Source organism: Heptranchias perlo, chromosome 40 (genome assembly GCF_035084215.1).
Source record: "Heptranchias perlo isolate sHepPer1 chromosome 40, sHepPer1.hap1, whole genome shotgun sequence".
NCBI lineage: Eukaryota > Metazoa > Chordata > Chondrichthyes > Hexanchiformes > Hexanchidae > Heptranchias > Heptranchias perlo.
Genome location: NC_090364.1, coordinates 17,876,031 through 17,891,833, shown reverse-complemented (window position 1 = coordinate 17,891,833; position 15,803 = coordinate 17,876,031). Strand labels below are relative to the sequence as shown.

The 15,803-nt window shown below is 50.8% G+C and overlaps 1 protein-coding gene across 1 annotated transcript in view; it reads right to left on the bottom strand.

Annotated features, from left to right (window-relative positions):
- The window catches only part of LOC137305433 (protein FAM227A-like), a 103,426-nt gene that overhangs the window by 69,124 nt on the left and 18,499 nt on the right, over positions 1-15,803 (bottom strand). Inside the window, exons 2-8 of the mRNA XM_067974257.1 lie at positions 13,654-13,797; positions 10,435-10,517; positions 9,281-9,335; positions 8,281-8,345; positions 6,806-6,949; positions 3,630-3,728; positions 1,020-1,124 (exon numbers count right to left, since the gene is read on the bottom strand). Coding sequence (XP_067830358.1) covers positions 1,020-1,124; positions 3,630-3,728; positions 6,806-6,949; positions 8,281-8,345; positions 9,281-9,335; positions 10,435-10,517; positions 13,654-13,777 — 675 coding nt within the window. The 5' untranslated portion in view covers positions 13,778-13,797. The remainder of the gene's footprint in view (positions 1-1,019; positions 1,125-3,629; positions 3,729-6,805; positions 6,950-8,280; positions 8,346-9,280; positions 9,336-10,434; positions 10,518-13,653; positions 13,798-15,803) is intronic.

Here is a 15,803-nt window from a genome sequence, read left to right as displayed (position 1 = left end):
ACAGTGGGAGTGGGATCGGTCTGTGCGAGGGGCCTGGACAGTGGGCGTGGGATCGGTCTGTGCGAGGGGCCTGGACAGTGGGAGTGGGATCGGTCTGTGCGAGGGGCCTGGACAGTGGGAGTGGGATCGGTCTGTGCGAGGGGCCTGGACAGTGGGAGTGGGATCGGTCTGTGCGAGGGGCCTGGACAGTGGGCGTGGGATCGGTCTGTGCGAGGGGCCTGGACAGTGGGAGTGGGATCGGTCTGTGCGAGGGGCCTGGACAGTGGGAGTGGGATCTGTCTGTGCTTGGGGCCTGGACAGTGGGAGTGGGATCGGTCTGTGCGAGGGGCCTGGACAGTGGGAGTGGGATCGGTCTGTGCTTGGGGCCTGGACAGTGGGAGTGGGATCGGTCTGTGCGAGGGGCCTGGACAGTGGGAGTGGGATCGGTCTGTGCGAGGGGCCTGGACAGTGGGAGTGGGATCGGTCTGTGCGAGGGGCCTGGACAGTGGGAGTGGGATCGGTCTGTGCGAGGGGCCTGGACAGTGGGAGTGGGATCGGTCTGTGCGAGGGGCCTGGACAGTGGGAGTGGGATCGGTCTGTGCGAGGGGCCTGGACAGTGGGAGTGGGATCGGTCTGTGCGAGGGGCCTGGACAGTGGGAGTGGGATCGGTCAGGAATTCAGGCCGCAGGAGGTCCCCGGGGATGGTCCCCAGCACAAGGTAAGTGGATGGGGGTGGGAACCTGGTTTCCACCAATTGTGGCCTCGATTCGCAATCAGGAGCAACTACAGAACAAGACAGAAGAAGAAAGGTGGACAAAGCACAAAGTGAAAATCTACGGCAGCAAAAGGTGCAAGGACGGGAGGTGGTCTCCTCGGTACTGGCTACAGACACTAATGGGGACAGTATGTGGGAGCAGGAGCTTGTTATAGCTGGTGAGATATCAGTTGCTGGCTAAAGATGTGAGCAGGATACTGAGCTAATGACCAATGAGCAGGGCACATTGTGTAGCTGTGTGTTAAAAACATTGCTAATCACTAACCTGGAGAAATTGGTCTCCATAGTGCCAGCTCTTACATTCCATGATCAGCTGGACATAATTCTTTGATATCCGATCGAACAGTTGACACTGCACAGTGAAATTGGTCTGGAAGCAAAACCAAATTTATGAGGATCAGTTCAACAGAACTGTAACGTTCTACTCTGAGTGACAGACCCTAACTCGTGCTCACTATTCTCAGTGAGTGACATACCCTGACTCGTGCTCACTATTCTCAGTGAGTGACATACCCTGACTCGTGCTCACTATTCTCAGTGAGTGACATACCCTGACTCGTGCTCACTATTCTCAGTGAGAGACATACCCTGACTCATGCTCACTATTCTCAGTGAGTGACATACCCTGACGCGTGCTCACTATTCTGAGAGTGACATACCCTGACACATGCTCACTATTCTCAGTGAGTGACATACCCTGACGCATGCTCACTATTCTCAGTGAGTGACATACCCTGACGCATGCTCACTATTCTCAGTGAGTGACATACCCTGACGCATGCTCACTATTCTCAGTGAGTGACATACCCTGACGCGTGCTCACTATTCTGTGAGTGACATACCCTGACGCGTGCTCACTATTCTCAGTGAGTGACATACCCTGATGCATGCTCACTATTCTCAGTGAGTGACATACCCTGACGCATGCTCACTATTCTCAGTGAGTGACATACCCTGACTCATCTGCATTGTTCTCAGTGAGTGACAGAACAACATCCCCCTAGTCTCTGTGAGTGAGACCCTGACTCAAGGCAAGGGAATACACAATGAATGGGAGGACCCTAGGCAAGACAGAGGGTCAGAGGGATCTTGGTGTGCAAGTTCACAGATCCCTGAAGGCGGCGGAACAGGTAGATAAGGTGGTAAAGAAGGCATATGGGATACTTGCCTTTATTAGCCGAGGCATAGAATATAAGAGCAAGGAGGTTATGATGGAGCTGTATAAAACACTGGTTAGGCCACAGCTGGAGTACTGTGTGCAGTTCTGGTCGCCACACTACAGGAAGGATGTGATCGCTTTGGAGAGGGTGCAGAGGAGATTCACCAGGATGTTACCAGGGCTGGAGCGCTTCAGCTATGAAGAGAGACTGGGAAGATTGGGTTTGTTTTCCTTGGAGCAGAGGAGGCTGAGGGGGGACATGATTGAGGTGTACAAAATTATGAGGGGCACAGATAGGATGGATACTAAGGAGCTTTTTCCCTTCGTTGAGGGTTCTATAACAAGGGGACATAGATTCAAGGTAAAAGGCGGGAGGTTTAGAGGGGATTTGAGAAAGAACTTTTTCACCCAGAGGGTGGTTGGAGTCTGGAACTCACTGCCTGAAAGGGTTGTGGAGGCAGGAACCCTCACAACATTCAAGAAGCATTTGGATGAGCACTTGAAATGCCATAGCATACAAGGCTACGGACCAAATGCTGGAATATGGGATTAGAGTAGACAGGGCTGATGGCTGGCGCGGACACGATGGGCCGAAGGGCCTCTATCCGTGCTGTATAACTCTATGACTCTATGTTCACTATTCTCAGTGAATGACAGGCGCCTACTCATTGCCAATATTCTCAGGTAGTTACAGACTGCAACTTTTGCTTGCTACTCTTCATGCTGCCCAAACGATTCAAGGGGGAGACTGTAGGTCAGTGGGTTATACTTTGGCCTTCACCCGTTGTACCTGTGTTCAAATCCAGCTCAGGCTGTTGAGAAGAAGGTCTCATCTGTCTGCTGGCTAGAAGCCTCATGCACCTTGGTGGAACTGGTCTCATTGGCAGAGTCTGAGGAAGCAGCGAGTGCTGATCAGCTGCCTGACTGCAGTTAAAGGTGAGAAATCAAAAAGGGGGGTTACACATAGGCAGCATCACAGAGCTGGCATCGGTCTGCCAATCTGCTTTACCTGCTAGCCAGTGTTACAGGGTAACAGAGGGAAAGAAAGGCTAATAATTGACTGAGCTGGACGAACAGACAAGAGGTTAATAACCCACTCACAAACTTCTCTATTTGAACATTAAGTATGTTCTGATTGACTGTCCCTAATTATTTTCCTTCCATCGTGTGCTGACCTGCTCTGGTTCCAGGGCCAGTCCCAGCATTGCAACTTGCCCGGTGACATCTGCTTTCAGAGGGTGAAAAACTAAGAACTGAACTAAATTCATCAGCAGAAAATTCCCCATTTTGCAGCTTAACACATGAAACGTGGCAACATTATTGGTAAAAACCCTGTACAGCAGCAGTGCAGTCAAGTCTCCTGCTGCATTTCTGTACAGCAGCAGTGCAATCAGGTCTCCTGCTGCATTTCTGTACAGCAGCAGTGCAGTCAGGTCTCCTGCTGCATTTCTGTACAGCAGCAGTGCAGTCAGGTCTCCTGCTGCATTATTGTGCAGCAGCAGTGCAGTTATGTCTCCCGTTGCATTACTGTACAGCAACAATGCGGTCAAGTCTCCTGCTGCATTATTGTACGGCAGCCATGCAGTCAAATCTCCTCCTGCATTACTGTAGAACAGCAGTGCAATCAAGTCTCCTGCTGCCTTACTGTCCAGCAGTTCTTTGCTGACACACTGGTCTTCAATCCAATCCAGCTATTCTCTAGAATACAAACCTCACCTGGTACGTGTTCAGAAAAAACCACCAGAAGGTGTCCAGTAGGATGTCCTGCATCAGTGTGGAGCTGAGCAGCTGCCGGAATTCAGCAAGGTAGCTGGTCTGCAGAAGGAGAAAGCACAGTCCGCATTAACCTCTGTGAGTTCAGTCAGAAAGGGAACCTGTAAGGGAACTAGGGGAGAGGGGCAATGTTAATGGAGAGACAGCGGCCCGATTTTAACTGCCCCACCTGGCGGAAACTAGTTAAAATGACGGGAGTCACTTACCCACTGTGATCCTGCTTCCTTCCCATAGTGTCCCCATATTAACCTGCTGTTTTGAGCAGGAGAGCAGGATACCCACAGGAAAGAAGCGGGCTCCTGTTTTAAATATGCAGATCAGGTCCGATAATGTGCAATTTCAACCAGAGACCTGAGGGGGGGAGGGATTAGGGCCTCCTGCCACCTGTTTTGCTCCCGCCCGCTGGCCAGTCTGTCAATCTGACCGGCTGTCAAGCTGGAGTCTGCAGCATTTTATCTAAACGATGGGTTTTCCCCCGCGTTCCCCCGCACCCTCCTGATTAATATCGGGGCCAGAGTATTTGACATGCACAGAATGTTTCCAAACTAAACCAGTCAGAAATCCACACAGGCTTTCTATTGGCCTGGTGTACAATTCACACTCTCTCCACACTTTCCTGCTAAAGATATAGAGATTAAAATGAAATAGAAAAAGGAGGCTTATGATAAATGTCAGGTTCATAATACAGTAGAGAAAGTGCTGAAGAGAACTGAGAAAGGAAATAAGAGGGGCAAAGGCAGTGTATGAAAGTAGATTAGTGTTCCCTTTTATGTTACTCGCTAAAGTCTTTTATGAACATATAAATAGTAAAAGGGTAGTCAAAGGAATGGTGGGGCCCATTAGGGACAAAAAAAGGGAATCCTCTTGTGGAGGCAGAGGACATGGCTGAGGTACTGGATGAGTACTTTGCATCCGTCTTCACTAAAGAGAATGCTTCCAATGTCACAGTAATAGAGGAGGTGTAGAGAAATTGGAGAAGATAAAAATAGATAAAGAGGAGGTACTTAAACAGCTGGCAGTACTCAAAGTAGAAAAGTCACCCGGTCCGGATGGGATGCATCCTCGGTTACTGAGGGTGGAAATTGCGGAGGCTCTGGACACAATCTTCCAATCCTTCTTAGATACGGGGATGGTGCCAGAGGACTGGAGGGTTGTAAATGTTGTAGCCGTGTACAAAAAAGGGGAGAGGGATAAACCAGGTAATTACAGGCCAGTCAGCCTCACGTCAGTGGTGGGAGAACTTTTAAAGACAACAATCTGGGACAAAATTAATTGTCACTTGGGAAAAACATGGAGTAAGAAATGAAACTCAGCACGGATTTGTTGAAGGGAAATCATGATTGACGAACTTGATTGAGGTCTTTGATGAAGTAATGGAGAGGGTTGATGAGGGTAGTTCAGTTGATGTTGTGTAAATGGACTTTCAAAAGATGTTTGATAAAGTACCACATAATAGACTTGTTAGCAAAGTTGAAGCCTCTGGGATTAAAGGGACAGTGGCAGCGTGGATACAAAATTGGCTAAGGAACAGAAAGCAGAGAGTTGTAGTGAATGGTTGTTTTTCAGACTGGAGGGAAGTATACAGTGGTTCCCCAGGGGTCAGGATTAGGACCACTGCTCTTTTTGATATACAGGGTATAATTTCAAAGTCTGCAGATGACACGAAACTCGGAAATGTAATAGACAGTGAGGAGGATAGTAATAGACTTCAGGAGGACATATAAAGGCTGGTGAAATGGGCAGACACATGGCAGATGAAATTTAACGCAGAGAAGTGCGAAGTGATACATTTTGGGGGGAAGAATGAGGAGAAGCAATATAAACTAAATGGTACAATTTTAAAGGGGGTGTAGGAACAGAGATCTGGGTGTATGTACACAAATCTTTGAAGGTGGCAGAACAAGTAGATAAGGCTGTTAAAAAAGCATATGGGATCCTGGGCTTTATTAATAGAGGCATAGAGTACAAATGCAAAGAAGTTATGCTAAACCTTTATAAAACAATGGTTAGGCCTCAGCTGGAGTACTGTGTCCAATTCTGGGCACTTTAGGAAGGATGTCAAGGCCTTAGAGAGGGTGCAGAAGAGATTTACTAGAATGGTACCAGGGATGAGGGACTTCAGTTATGAGGAGAGAGTGGAGAAGCTGGGATTGTTCTCCTTAGAGCAGAGAAGGTCAAGGGGAGATTTGATAGAGGTGTTCAAAATCATGAAGGGTTTTGATAGAGTAAATAAGGAGAAACTGTTTCCAGTGGCAGAAGGGTCAGTAACCAGAGGACACAGATTTAAGGTAATTGGCAAAAGAGCCAGAGGCGAGATCAGGAGACATTTTTTTTTGCAGTGAGTTGTTATGACTTGGAATGCACGGCCTGAAAGGGCGGTGGAAGCTGATTCAGTCGTAATTTTCAAAAAGGAACTGGATAAATGCTTGAAGGAGTGAAAATTGCAGTGCTGTGGAAAAAGGGCAGGGGAGTGGGACAAACTGTACAACTCTTTCAAAGAGCCGGCACAGGCACAATGGGCTGAATGGCCTTCTGTGCTGTAAGATTCTATTATAAAGTTCACACTCTCTCCCCACTTACCTGGTGTACAGTTCACACTCTCTTCCCACTGTCACACATCACCTGCTTCCACTCTAACCTCATCCCACTGCTGCTGAAATCCTTATCCATGCCTTTGTCAGGTTCAACTTCTCCAATGCCCTCCTCCCCACTGCACAAGCTCCAACCCATGCAACTCTCCAGTTCCACATTAAATCCCACTCTCCTATCGCACAATCTACATAGGCTTCCTATCACCTATCCCTGCAATCTTCTCTGGCCCGATATCCCAGCTCAGACCCTCTGCTCTTCTGAGTCTGGCCTATTGTGCTTCCACCTCCTTCTGCTCCTCCAGTAGTGGTAAAACCATCAGCCCTCACGGCCCAACTCTCTCCCTAAACCCTACTGCCTCGTTTCATCTCTCCTATCTTCACAAACATAACCCTTCAACCACCCCGTGTGGTCACACCACCACTCGGTTCTGGCCCGCACCTTTGCACATCCTTGGGATGTTCTGTGCTTTAAACATGCCATATGAATGGGAGTAATCACAGACTGATGGGACCCTGGCACCCACTGACCTGCTTCTTCTGCTGCCAGTGGGCCTGGAGCACATTGTCCCAGATCTGGTGCAGTGCTGTGTCATTGGGCAGTGGTGTGGGTCCCTCTGCGTTGAATCCTGGGTAGTGCTGAAGCTCTACCAATTTTGGCTTCACACGTGAATGCTAAAGTCAGAGAGAAATTAACATTAAAAAGCGAAAGACACAAAAATGAAGCAAAAAAAGAGCTGGAAAGCAGGAGAGAGCCAGTCCTGCACCTTCTGTGGAGTTGTTGAGGCTGTAATTAGTGAAAAGTCACCTGAGATCAGCACGAAGGGACCAAGAGACCAATCCATGCAGTGTCCCAAGGAGTCATAACAAGCTCAGCATCCCCTTTAAAAGCCTGACTCTGGAAAATCTACAAAACCCCATGGTGTTGGTGAGAGAGTCACTGAGTGTGGAGAATGATCCCGAGTGTTGGTGAGAGAGTCACTGAGTGTGGGGAATGATCCCGAGTGTTGGTGAGTGAGTCACTGAGTGTGGGGAATGATCCCGAGTGTTGGTGGGAGAGACACTGAGTGTGGGGAATGACCCCAAGTGTTGGTGGGAGAGACACTGAGTGTGGGGAATGACCCCGAGTGTTGGTGAGTGAGTCACTGAGTGTGGGGAATGATCCCGAGTGTTGGTGGGAGAGACACTGAGTGTGGGGAATGATCCCGAGTGTTGGTGAGAGAGTCACTGAGTGTGGGGGATGATCCCGAGTGTTGGTGAGTGAGTCACTGAGTGTGGGGGATGGCCCCGAGTGTTGGTGGGAGAGACACTGAGTGTGGGGGATGATCCCGAGTGTTGGTGGGAGAGACACTGAGTGTGGGGGATGATCCCAAGTGTTGGTGAGAGAGACACTGAGTGTGGGGAATGATCCCGAGTGTTGGTGAGAGAGACACTGAGTGTGGGGAATGATCCCGAGTGTTGGTGAGAGAGACACTGAGTGTGGGGAATGATCCCGAGTGTTGGTGAGAGAGACACTGAGTGTGGGGAATGATCCCGAGTGTTGGTGAGAGAGTCACTGAGTGTGGGGGATGATCCCGAGTGTTGGTGAGAGAGTCACTGAGTGTGGGGAATGATCCCGAGTGTTGGTGAGAGAGTCACTGAGTGTGGGGGATGATCCCGAGTGTTGGTGAGAGAGTCACTGAGTGTGGGGGATGATCCCGAGTGTTGGTGAGAGACACTGAGTGTGGGGGATGATCCCGAGTGTTGGTGAGAGAGTCACTGAGTGTGGGGGATGATCCCGAGTGTTGGTGAGAGAGTCACTGAGTGTGGGGAATGATCCCGAGTGTTGGTGAGAGAGACACTGAGTGTGGGGAATGACCCCGAGTGTTGGTGAGTGAGTCACTGAGTGGAATTTTGACATGGCCTCATTTGTAAATCAGGATTGTTCTGTCTGCTATGCAGGAACTTTAAGCTAATTTGTTCCCAACGTTATCAAATCTAAAGAAGCCAGGTGAAACTGTACCAACCTTGCTTTTTGTGCGTTTCACCTCTTCTATCTGAGGTAATTTCTGCACAACCTGCTGTCTCGATCCTGGGAAATCAATAAATACCAGGAATGAGTGGGAACAGTTCGAGTTACTCCAGACCCAATTAATACCAGGAATCAGTGACAAAGGCTTGAGGTACTCCAGTTGGTGAGGGTCCCTCCACAGACCAAACCCAGCCCTTATGATTGAGGGTCCCTCCACTTACATAACACTCAGCCCCTCTGAATGAGGGTGTATCAAACGCACATCACTCCCAGCCCTTGAGTGAGAGACTCCAGCGCTAGCGACATGGTAACGACAGTCAATACCAGCGGTAGTGACATGGGAACACCAGTCAGCACCAGCGCTAGTGACAAGGTAACGGGAGACAGTACCAGTGCTAGTGACAAGGTAACGAGAGACAGTACCAGTGCTAGTGACAAGGTAACGGGAGACAGTACCAGCGCTAGTGACATGGTATTGAGAGACAGTACCAGCGCTAGTGACATGGTATTGAGAGACAGTACCAGCGCTAGTGACATGGTATTGAGAGACAGTACCAGCGCTAGTGACATGGTATTGAGAGACAGTACCAGCGCTAGTGACATGGTATTGAGAGACAGTACCAGCGCTAGTGACATGGTATTGACAGTACCAACGCTAGTGACATGGTATTGAGAGACAGTACCAGCGCTAGTGACATGGTATTGACAGTACCAGCGCTAGTGACATGGTATTGAGAGACAGTACCAGCGCTAGTGACATGGTATTAAGAGACAGTACCAGCGCTAGTGACAAGGTAACAACAGTCAGTACCTGCACTAGTGACATGGTAACGAGAATCATTACCAGCGCTAGTGACAAGGTAACGAGAATCATTACCAGCGCTAGTAACATGGTAAACTGCCGATAGTAACAGCTATTAGTGGTAATTCCAATTGACAGGATCGGTTAATGAGGTTAACAGGAGGTTACTTTGCCATTTCCCGTATATACTTACTCTGTGGATGTGTGCTGGCTGGATGTGCACTGTCTCTGGCCCGAGTTTCAACCAGCTACAGAGAATCAAAGAATATACAAATATCAACACTGGTTGCAGCAAAAGATAACCTAGGCACCGGTTGGGGTCACTCCTGTTTCTGACTGGGGTCACCCGTTCGGTCACTCCTGTTCCCGACGGGGGATGACGGCCTCGTGCACGGGGGGGGGGGTGGGCGTGACAGTCTCGTGCACGGGGTGGGGGTGGGCGCGACAGTCTCGTGCACGGGGTGGGGGTGGGCGCGACAGTCTCGTGCACGGGGTGGGGGTGGGCGCGACAGTCTCGTGCACGGGGTGGGGGTGGGCGCGACAGTCTCGTGCACGGGGTGGGGGTGGGCGCGACAGTCTCGTGCACGGGGTGGGGGTGGGCGCGACAGTCTCGTGCACGGGGTGGGGGTGGGCGCGACAGTCTCGTGCACGGGGTGGGGGTGGGCGCGACAGTCTCGTGCACGGGGTGGGGGTGGGCGCGACAGTCTCGTGCACGGGGTGGGGGTGGGCGTGACAGTCTCGTGCACGGGGTGGGGGTGGGCGTGACAGTCTCGTGCACGGGGTGGGGGTGGGCGTGACAGTCTCGTGCACGGGGTGGGGGTGGGCGTGACAGTCTCGTGCACGGGGTGGGGGGTGGGCGTGACAGTCTCGTGCACGGGTGGGGGTGGGCGTGACAGTCTCGTGCACGGGGTGGGGGTGGGCGTGACAGTCTCGTGCACGGGGTGGGGGTGGGCGTGACAGTCTCGTGCACGGGGTGGGGGTGGGCGTGACAGTCTCGTGCACGGGGGGGGTGGGCGTGACAGTCTCGTGCACGGGGGGTGGGGGGTGGGCGTGACAGTCTCGTGCACGGGGGGTGGGGGGTGGGCGTGACAGTCTCGTGCACGGGGGGTGGGGGGTGGGCGTGACAGTCTCGTGCACGGGGGGTGGGGGGTGGGTGTGACAGTCTCGTGCACGGGGGGTGGGGGGTGGGCGTGACAGTCTCGTGCACGGTGGGGGGGGGTGGGCATGACAGTCTTGTGCACGGGGGTGGGTGCGAGGGGTACATGCCGGCCTCGCGGACTTGGGTGGGGGGGGGGGGGGGCGGAGGGGCGCTGGCCTCACACAGCAGACCTGGATGGTCTAACTCACCAAAGCAGCAGGGTGTGCCTGCAGTGTCCCACTCAAGTGCTGAATCTTTTCATTCATCGTGTTAATTGAGCCAATCACAAATGCTGAACATTAGTTAAGTCAAACAATTTGGCAAGATTTCCATCTACTTTTGCCAGCATCAGTCTGGCCATGTCTCCCTCTGCATGCTTTCCCACGCTCCTTCGCACACATCATTGCACCGCCCTTATGTCCCAATCCTGGCTCCATCAGTGATTATTTCCCATTTCAGACATGCCTGGTGCAGATCCATCCCCTGCCTGTATCGGTGGCTGCAGATATCAGCCATCCCCTGCCTGTATCGGTGGCTGCAGATATCAGCCATCCCCTGCCTGTATCGGTGGCTGCAGATATCAGCCATCCCCTGCCTGTATCGGTGGCTGCAGATATCAGCCATCCCCTGCCTGTATCGGTGGCTGCAGATATCAGCCATCCCCTGCCTGTATCGGTGGCTGCAGATATCAGCCATCCCCTGCCTGTATCGGTGGCTGCAGATATCAGCCATCCCCTGCCTGTATCGGTGGCTGCAGATATCAGCCATCCCCTGGAAGTGCCATCTTGGCTCAGTTGGTGACACTCCCTCCTGAGTTCAAGTCACACTCCACAGTCTTGAGCACATAATCCAGTGCAGTACTGAGGGACGGTTGCAAGGTCAACGTGGTTGTCTTTTGGATGAGACGTTAAACCTAGGCCTTTAGGCCCTCTCAGGTGGACGTAAATGATCCCACGGCCATTATTTGAAGAAGAGCAGGGGTTCTCCCGATGTCCTGGCCAAAATTTAGCTCTCAATCAACACCAAACAAACCCAGATGAACCGGTCATTTATCTCTTTGTTGTTTGTGGGATCTTGCTGTGCTCAAAGTGGTTGCCACATTTCCTACATTACAACAGTGACTACACTTCAAAAGTACTGTGAACTGCTTTGGGTCGTCTTGAGGACATGAACAGTGCTATCTAAATACGAGGTTATGGAAAATGTGAGGTTATGCACTTTGGCAGGAAAAATCAGAGAGCAAGTTATTTTCTTAATGGCGAGAGACTGGAAAGTACTGCAGTACAAAGGGATCTGGGGGTCCTAGTGCAAGAAAATCAAAAAGTTGGTATGCAGGTGCAGCAGGTGATCAAGAAAGCCAACGGAATGTTGGCTTTTATTGCTAGGGGGATAGAATATAAAAACAAGGAGGTATTGCTGCAGTTATATAAGGTATTGGTGAGACCGCACCTGGAATACTGCATACAGTTTTGGTCTCCATACTTAAGAAAAGACATACTTGCTCTCGAGGCAGTACAAAGAAGGTTCACTCGGTTAATCCCGGGGATGAGGGGGCGGACATATGAGGAGAGGTTGAGTAGATTGGGACTCTACTCATTGGAGTTCAGAAGAATGAGAGGCGATCTTATTGAAACATATAAGATTGTGAAGGGTCTTGATCGGGTGGATGCAGTAAGGATGTTCCCAAAGATGGGTGAAACTAGAACTAGGGGGCATAATCTTAGAATAAGGGGCTGCTCTTTCAAAACTGAGATGAGGAGAAACTTCTTCACTCAGAGGGTGGTAGGTCTGTGGAATTTGCTGCCCCAGGAAGCTGTGGAAGCTACATCATTAGATAAATTTAAAACAGAAATAGACAGTTTCCTAGAAGTAAAGGGAATTAGGGGTTATGGGGAGCGGGCAGGAAATTGGACATGAAACTGAGTTCGGATCGGTCAATGCCCTGTGGGTGGCGGAGAGGGCCCAGGGGCTATGTGGCCGGGTCCTGCTCCGACTTCTTGTGTTCTTTAGATCTGTGGTTGGGATCAGATCAGCCATGATCTTATTGAATGGCGGAGCAGGCTCGAGGGGCCGATTGGCCTACTCCTGCTCCAATTTCTTATGTTCTTATGAATCCCTTATTTCTGCACAACACCTTTCTGTATCACTGGTTGTAGATATCACCTTGCTCTACACTGTCCCATCAGACAGGTACAGCCTGGGTTAGATGCAGATTAAAGCCCCCTCTACACTGTCCCATCAGACACTCCCAGGGCAGGTACAGCCCGGGTTAGATGCAGATTAAAGCCCCCTCTATACTGTCCCATCAGACACTCCCAGGGCAGGTACAGCCCGGGTTAGATGCAGATTAAAGCTCCCTCTACATTGTTCCATCAGACACTCCCAGGGCAGGTACAGCCCGGGTTAGATACAGATTAAAGCTCCCTCTACACTGTCCCATCAAACACTCCCAGGTCATGGATTAGAATATGGGTGAAGATTATTCTACCTGGAGGTTCAGCATCAATCACTATTAATTTATGGTAGTTACAATTTTTATTACTCTCCTCGAAGTGTCAAAACAACAATGACTCCTCGTACACTAATCAGAAACTGAAGATCTAACCTTGAAACGTGGTTAGTCATATTCTGTGGTGAAACGCTATCATGAAACCAGATCTAGCTCAGTCTGCGTGCCGGCTTTAAACTCCCGGACTCAGGCTGCATGAGCTCAGTAACTCTCATAATCAGAAGCTCCTACAGAGCTGTCCATCAAAAAGACTATAAATAATCTTTGATCGCTGTTTGGGGAGTCAAGGCCAATCAATTACTACACTAGGAGTTCAATTACACGGACGGTTCATCCTAACTACATTGTGATTGCTGAACATTAACACATTGGCAAGTTAAACTTCCTATTGTTTGACAGGAACCAAACCTCAGATAAACATCAATGCCTTTCGCCCACCAGATCCTAACATACTCCTGCAGCTTGCAAAAAAAGCTACCAGTGACCAACATTAACCCTCTATGTGCCACGACAGCCTGCGTGCGCCACTACCAGTTCAGTATCTAAGAAACAATCTTCAGAAACAGGGACAAAAATGTTTCATGTTTGTCACAGGAACATCCAAAAATAGTGGGAGGCCTGTTCCCTGAGCCTGTGACGAGATGTGCTGACACACTTCCAACTGTACTGCCCGCATCTGACCAGCTTCAATGACCAAACAATCAAACACCAACCACGATACACAAAGCCCGTCACCTACAAGCATTCACCTTCGGACCTCACTCTAACACAAATCACCTCACTCAGTGTCCCGTCAAACTGTAGCAGGCTACACACACAGGCCTTGAGAAAGCAGTGAATAACCTGTCTCCTGTCTGCCTGACAGCCCCATGTAGCAAAGAGCCCTTCACTGTTATCAGATTTAGCATTGGAAGGATGCGTGCGGGCGATTCCTCCAGACTCCGCTGCACCATCTGCTTCTGCCTGACAGCCAGCGCCAATGGTTGCCTCAGATCTTCTACAAAGAGCTCCAATGGAGTCAGGGCACGATTAATCTCAACCATCTTCACACTGATGACTCACACTGGGGGGGAAAACACAGAAGCATTCAGACACAGCATTACCTCCTGCACCCGTTAATTGTGCAGGCTCTGATGTGTGCGCAGGTTGGCAGGTGTGTGCGGGGGCGCGCCGGGGGAGGGGGGGGCGCGTGGGGGGAGGGGGCGTGCGTGCGGGGGGAGGGGGGGCGCGTGCGGGGGGAGGGGGGGGCGCGTGCGGGGGGAGGGGGGGTGCGTGGGGAGGGTGTGTGTGTAGCCGACAGTCAGTGCATCATCCCCATAGCCCCTCCCTATGTGCTTCCCCACCTGATTATATTCCTTTTCCCCGCACTCCTGTCTCTTCACAACTCTCTCTCTATGTCTATCTGACCCTATTTTTGATGCCTGTCTCTCACCTGTCTGCTGTATTCTCTTGTCCCTATCTTTCACTCCCAATCTTCCATTTCTTCGTTATGTTTTCTGATTCTGTCTGACTTTGTCTCTTTCACAAACTATTTCTCTCTCCCTATATCACTATCTCCATCTCTGTTTTTTCCTCACACTATGGGGGAAATTTTAACCCCCCCGTGACTGGTGGGAGAGGATTGTGAGGGGGTTAAATCATCAAATTCATGAAACCCAACCACAACCTGCCACAAATGCGCCTATTTCTGGTTTAACCGTGGCAGATATCGGGATATCTGAGTAACCAACTCTGGAGAGGCAGGTCCGTAATTATAATACTTAAATGAGGTGCTTTTCCTGAGATTTTGGCAGTAATTTGAAATTAACACCTCCTGCGTGGGTTTCCCTGGGTCAGGAAACTAGTCAGTAAAACGGAGGCGAGATTGAGCGGCACTTCACGGGGATGGTGAAAGGTCAGGAGTTCCTTTATGAATACATACTCAGTGCTCACAGCTGCTTCCTCAGTTCCCTCTGGGGAACGGTTTGGTGAGAGTACTTGATGTGAGAGACTTATTTGTGCAGTTTGGAGGTGTTCACACAGAGAACATCGTGATGGGTGGCGTCGTGGCTACTTTTGATTGGGCGTCAGATGAGCAAGACAATCAGCATCCACAGCAGCATGGTCGTGCTGTGGAGGGAGCAGCAGAGAGAGGGGAGCAGCAGAGAGGGGGGAGCAGCAGAGAGGGGGGAGCAGCAGAGAGGTCGAGTTCGTAGGAGGCACTACCCACCCAACAAGGTCTACAGATAGCGGCTCAGCTTCCTAGACCTTTCGGAAGAGCAGGGCTTACAAAGGCCGAGATTGACATATCAGGTGGTCGCAGACATCTGCAGCCTCCTAGAAGATCTGTTCCCTGCTGGACCTGGTGACCACGGATTACCAGTGGCTGTGAAACTCACCACCACCCTCAAATGTTTTGCCTCAGGTTCCTTACAGGGCGCTACCGGAGATATATCGAGGGTCTCGCATTGGGCTGCACATAAATGCATAAGGCAGATGACTGATGGTTTGTTTGCCAGGGCTGGGAGGTATGTAAACTTCCCCTGATGACAATAACCAGAATAAGCGGGCACTTGGATTCGAGTCTCTGGCAGGCTTCCCACAAGTACAGGGTGTTATCGACTGCACGCACGTGGCAATCCGAGGACCACCAGATAAACCAGGAGCATTCGTCAACTGCAAAGGATTTCATTCCATCAACGTGCAGCTGGTGTGCAACCACAAGAAAAGGTTCATGCAGGTCTGCGCCTGATTCCCTGGGAGCTGCCATGATGCTTTCATACTGCGGCAGTCCAACATCCCCGACCCGATGGTATCTGGAACCAGCCTTAAGGGGCTGGCTGCTAGGCGACAAAGGATACCCCCTTCAAACCCGGCTGATGACACCTCTGAGCAACCCATCAATGAAAACCAAGTGCGCTACAAACCATATGAAAACCAGATGTGTCATCGAGCAAGCCATCAGCATGCTCAAGATGCGCTTCAGGTGCCTGGACAGGTCTGGAGATGCGCTTCAGGTGCCTGGACAGGTCTGGAGATGCTCTTCAGTATAGAGTCATAGAGTCATAGAGTCATAGAGTTATACAGCAC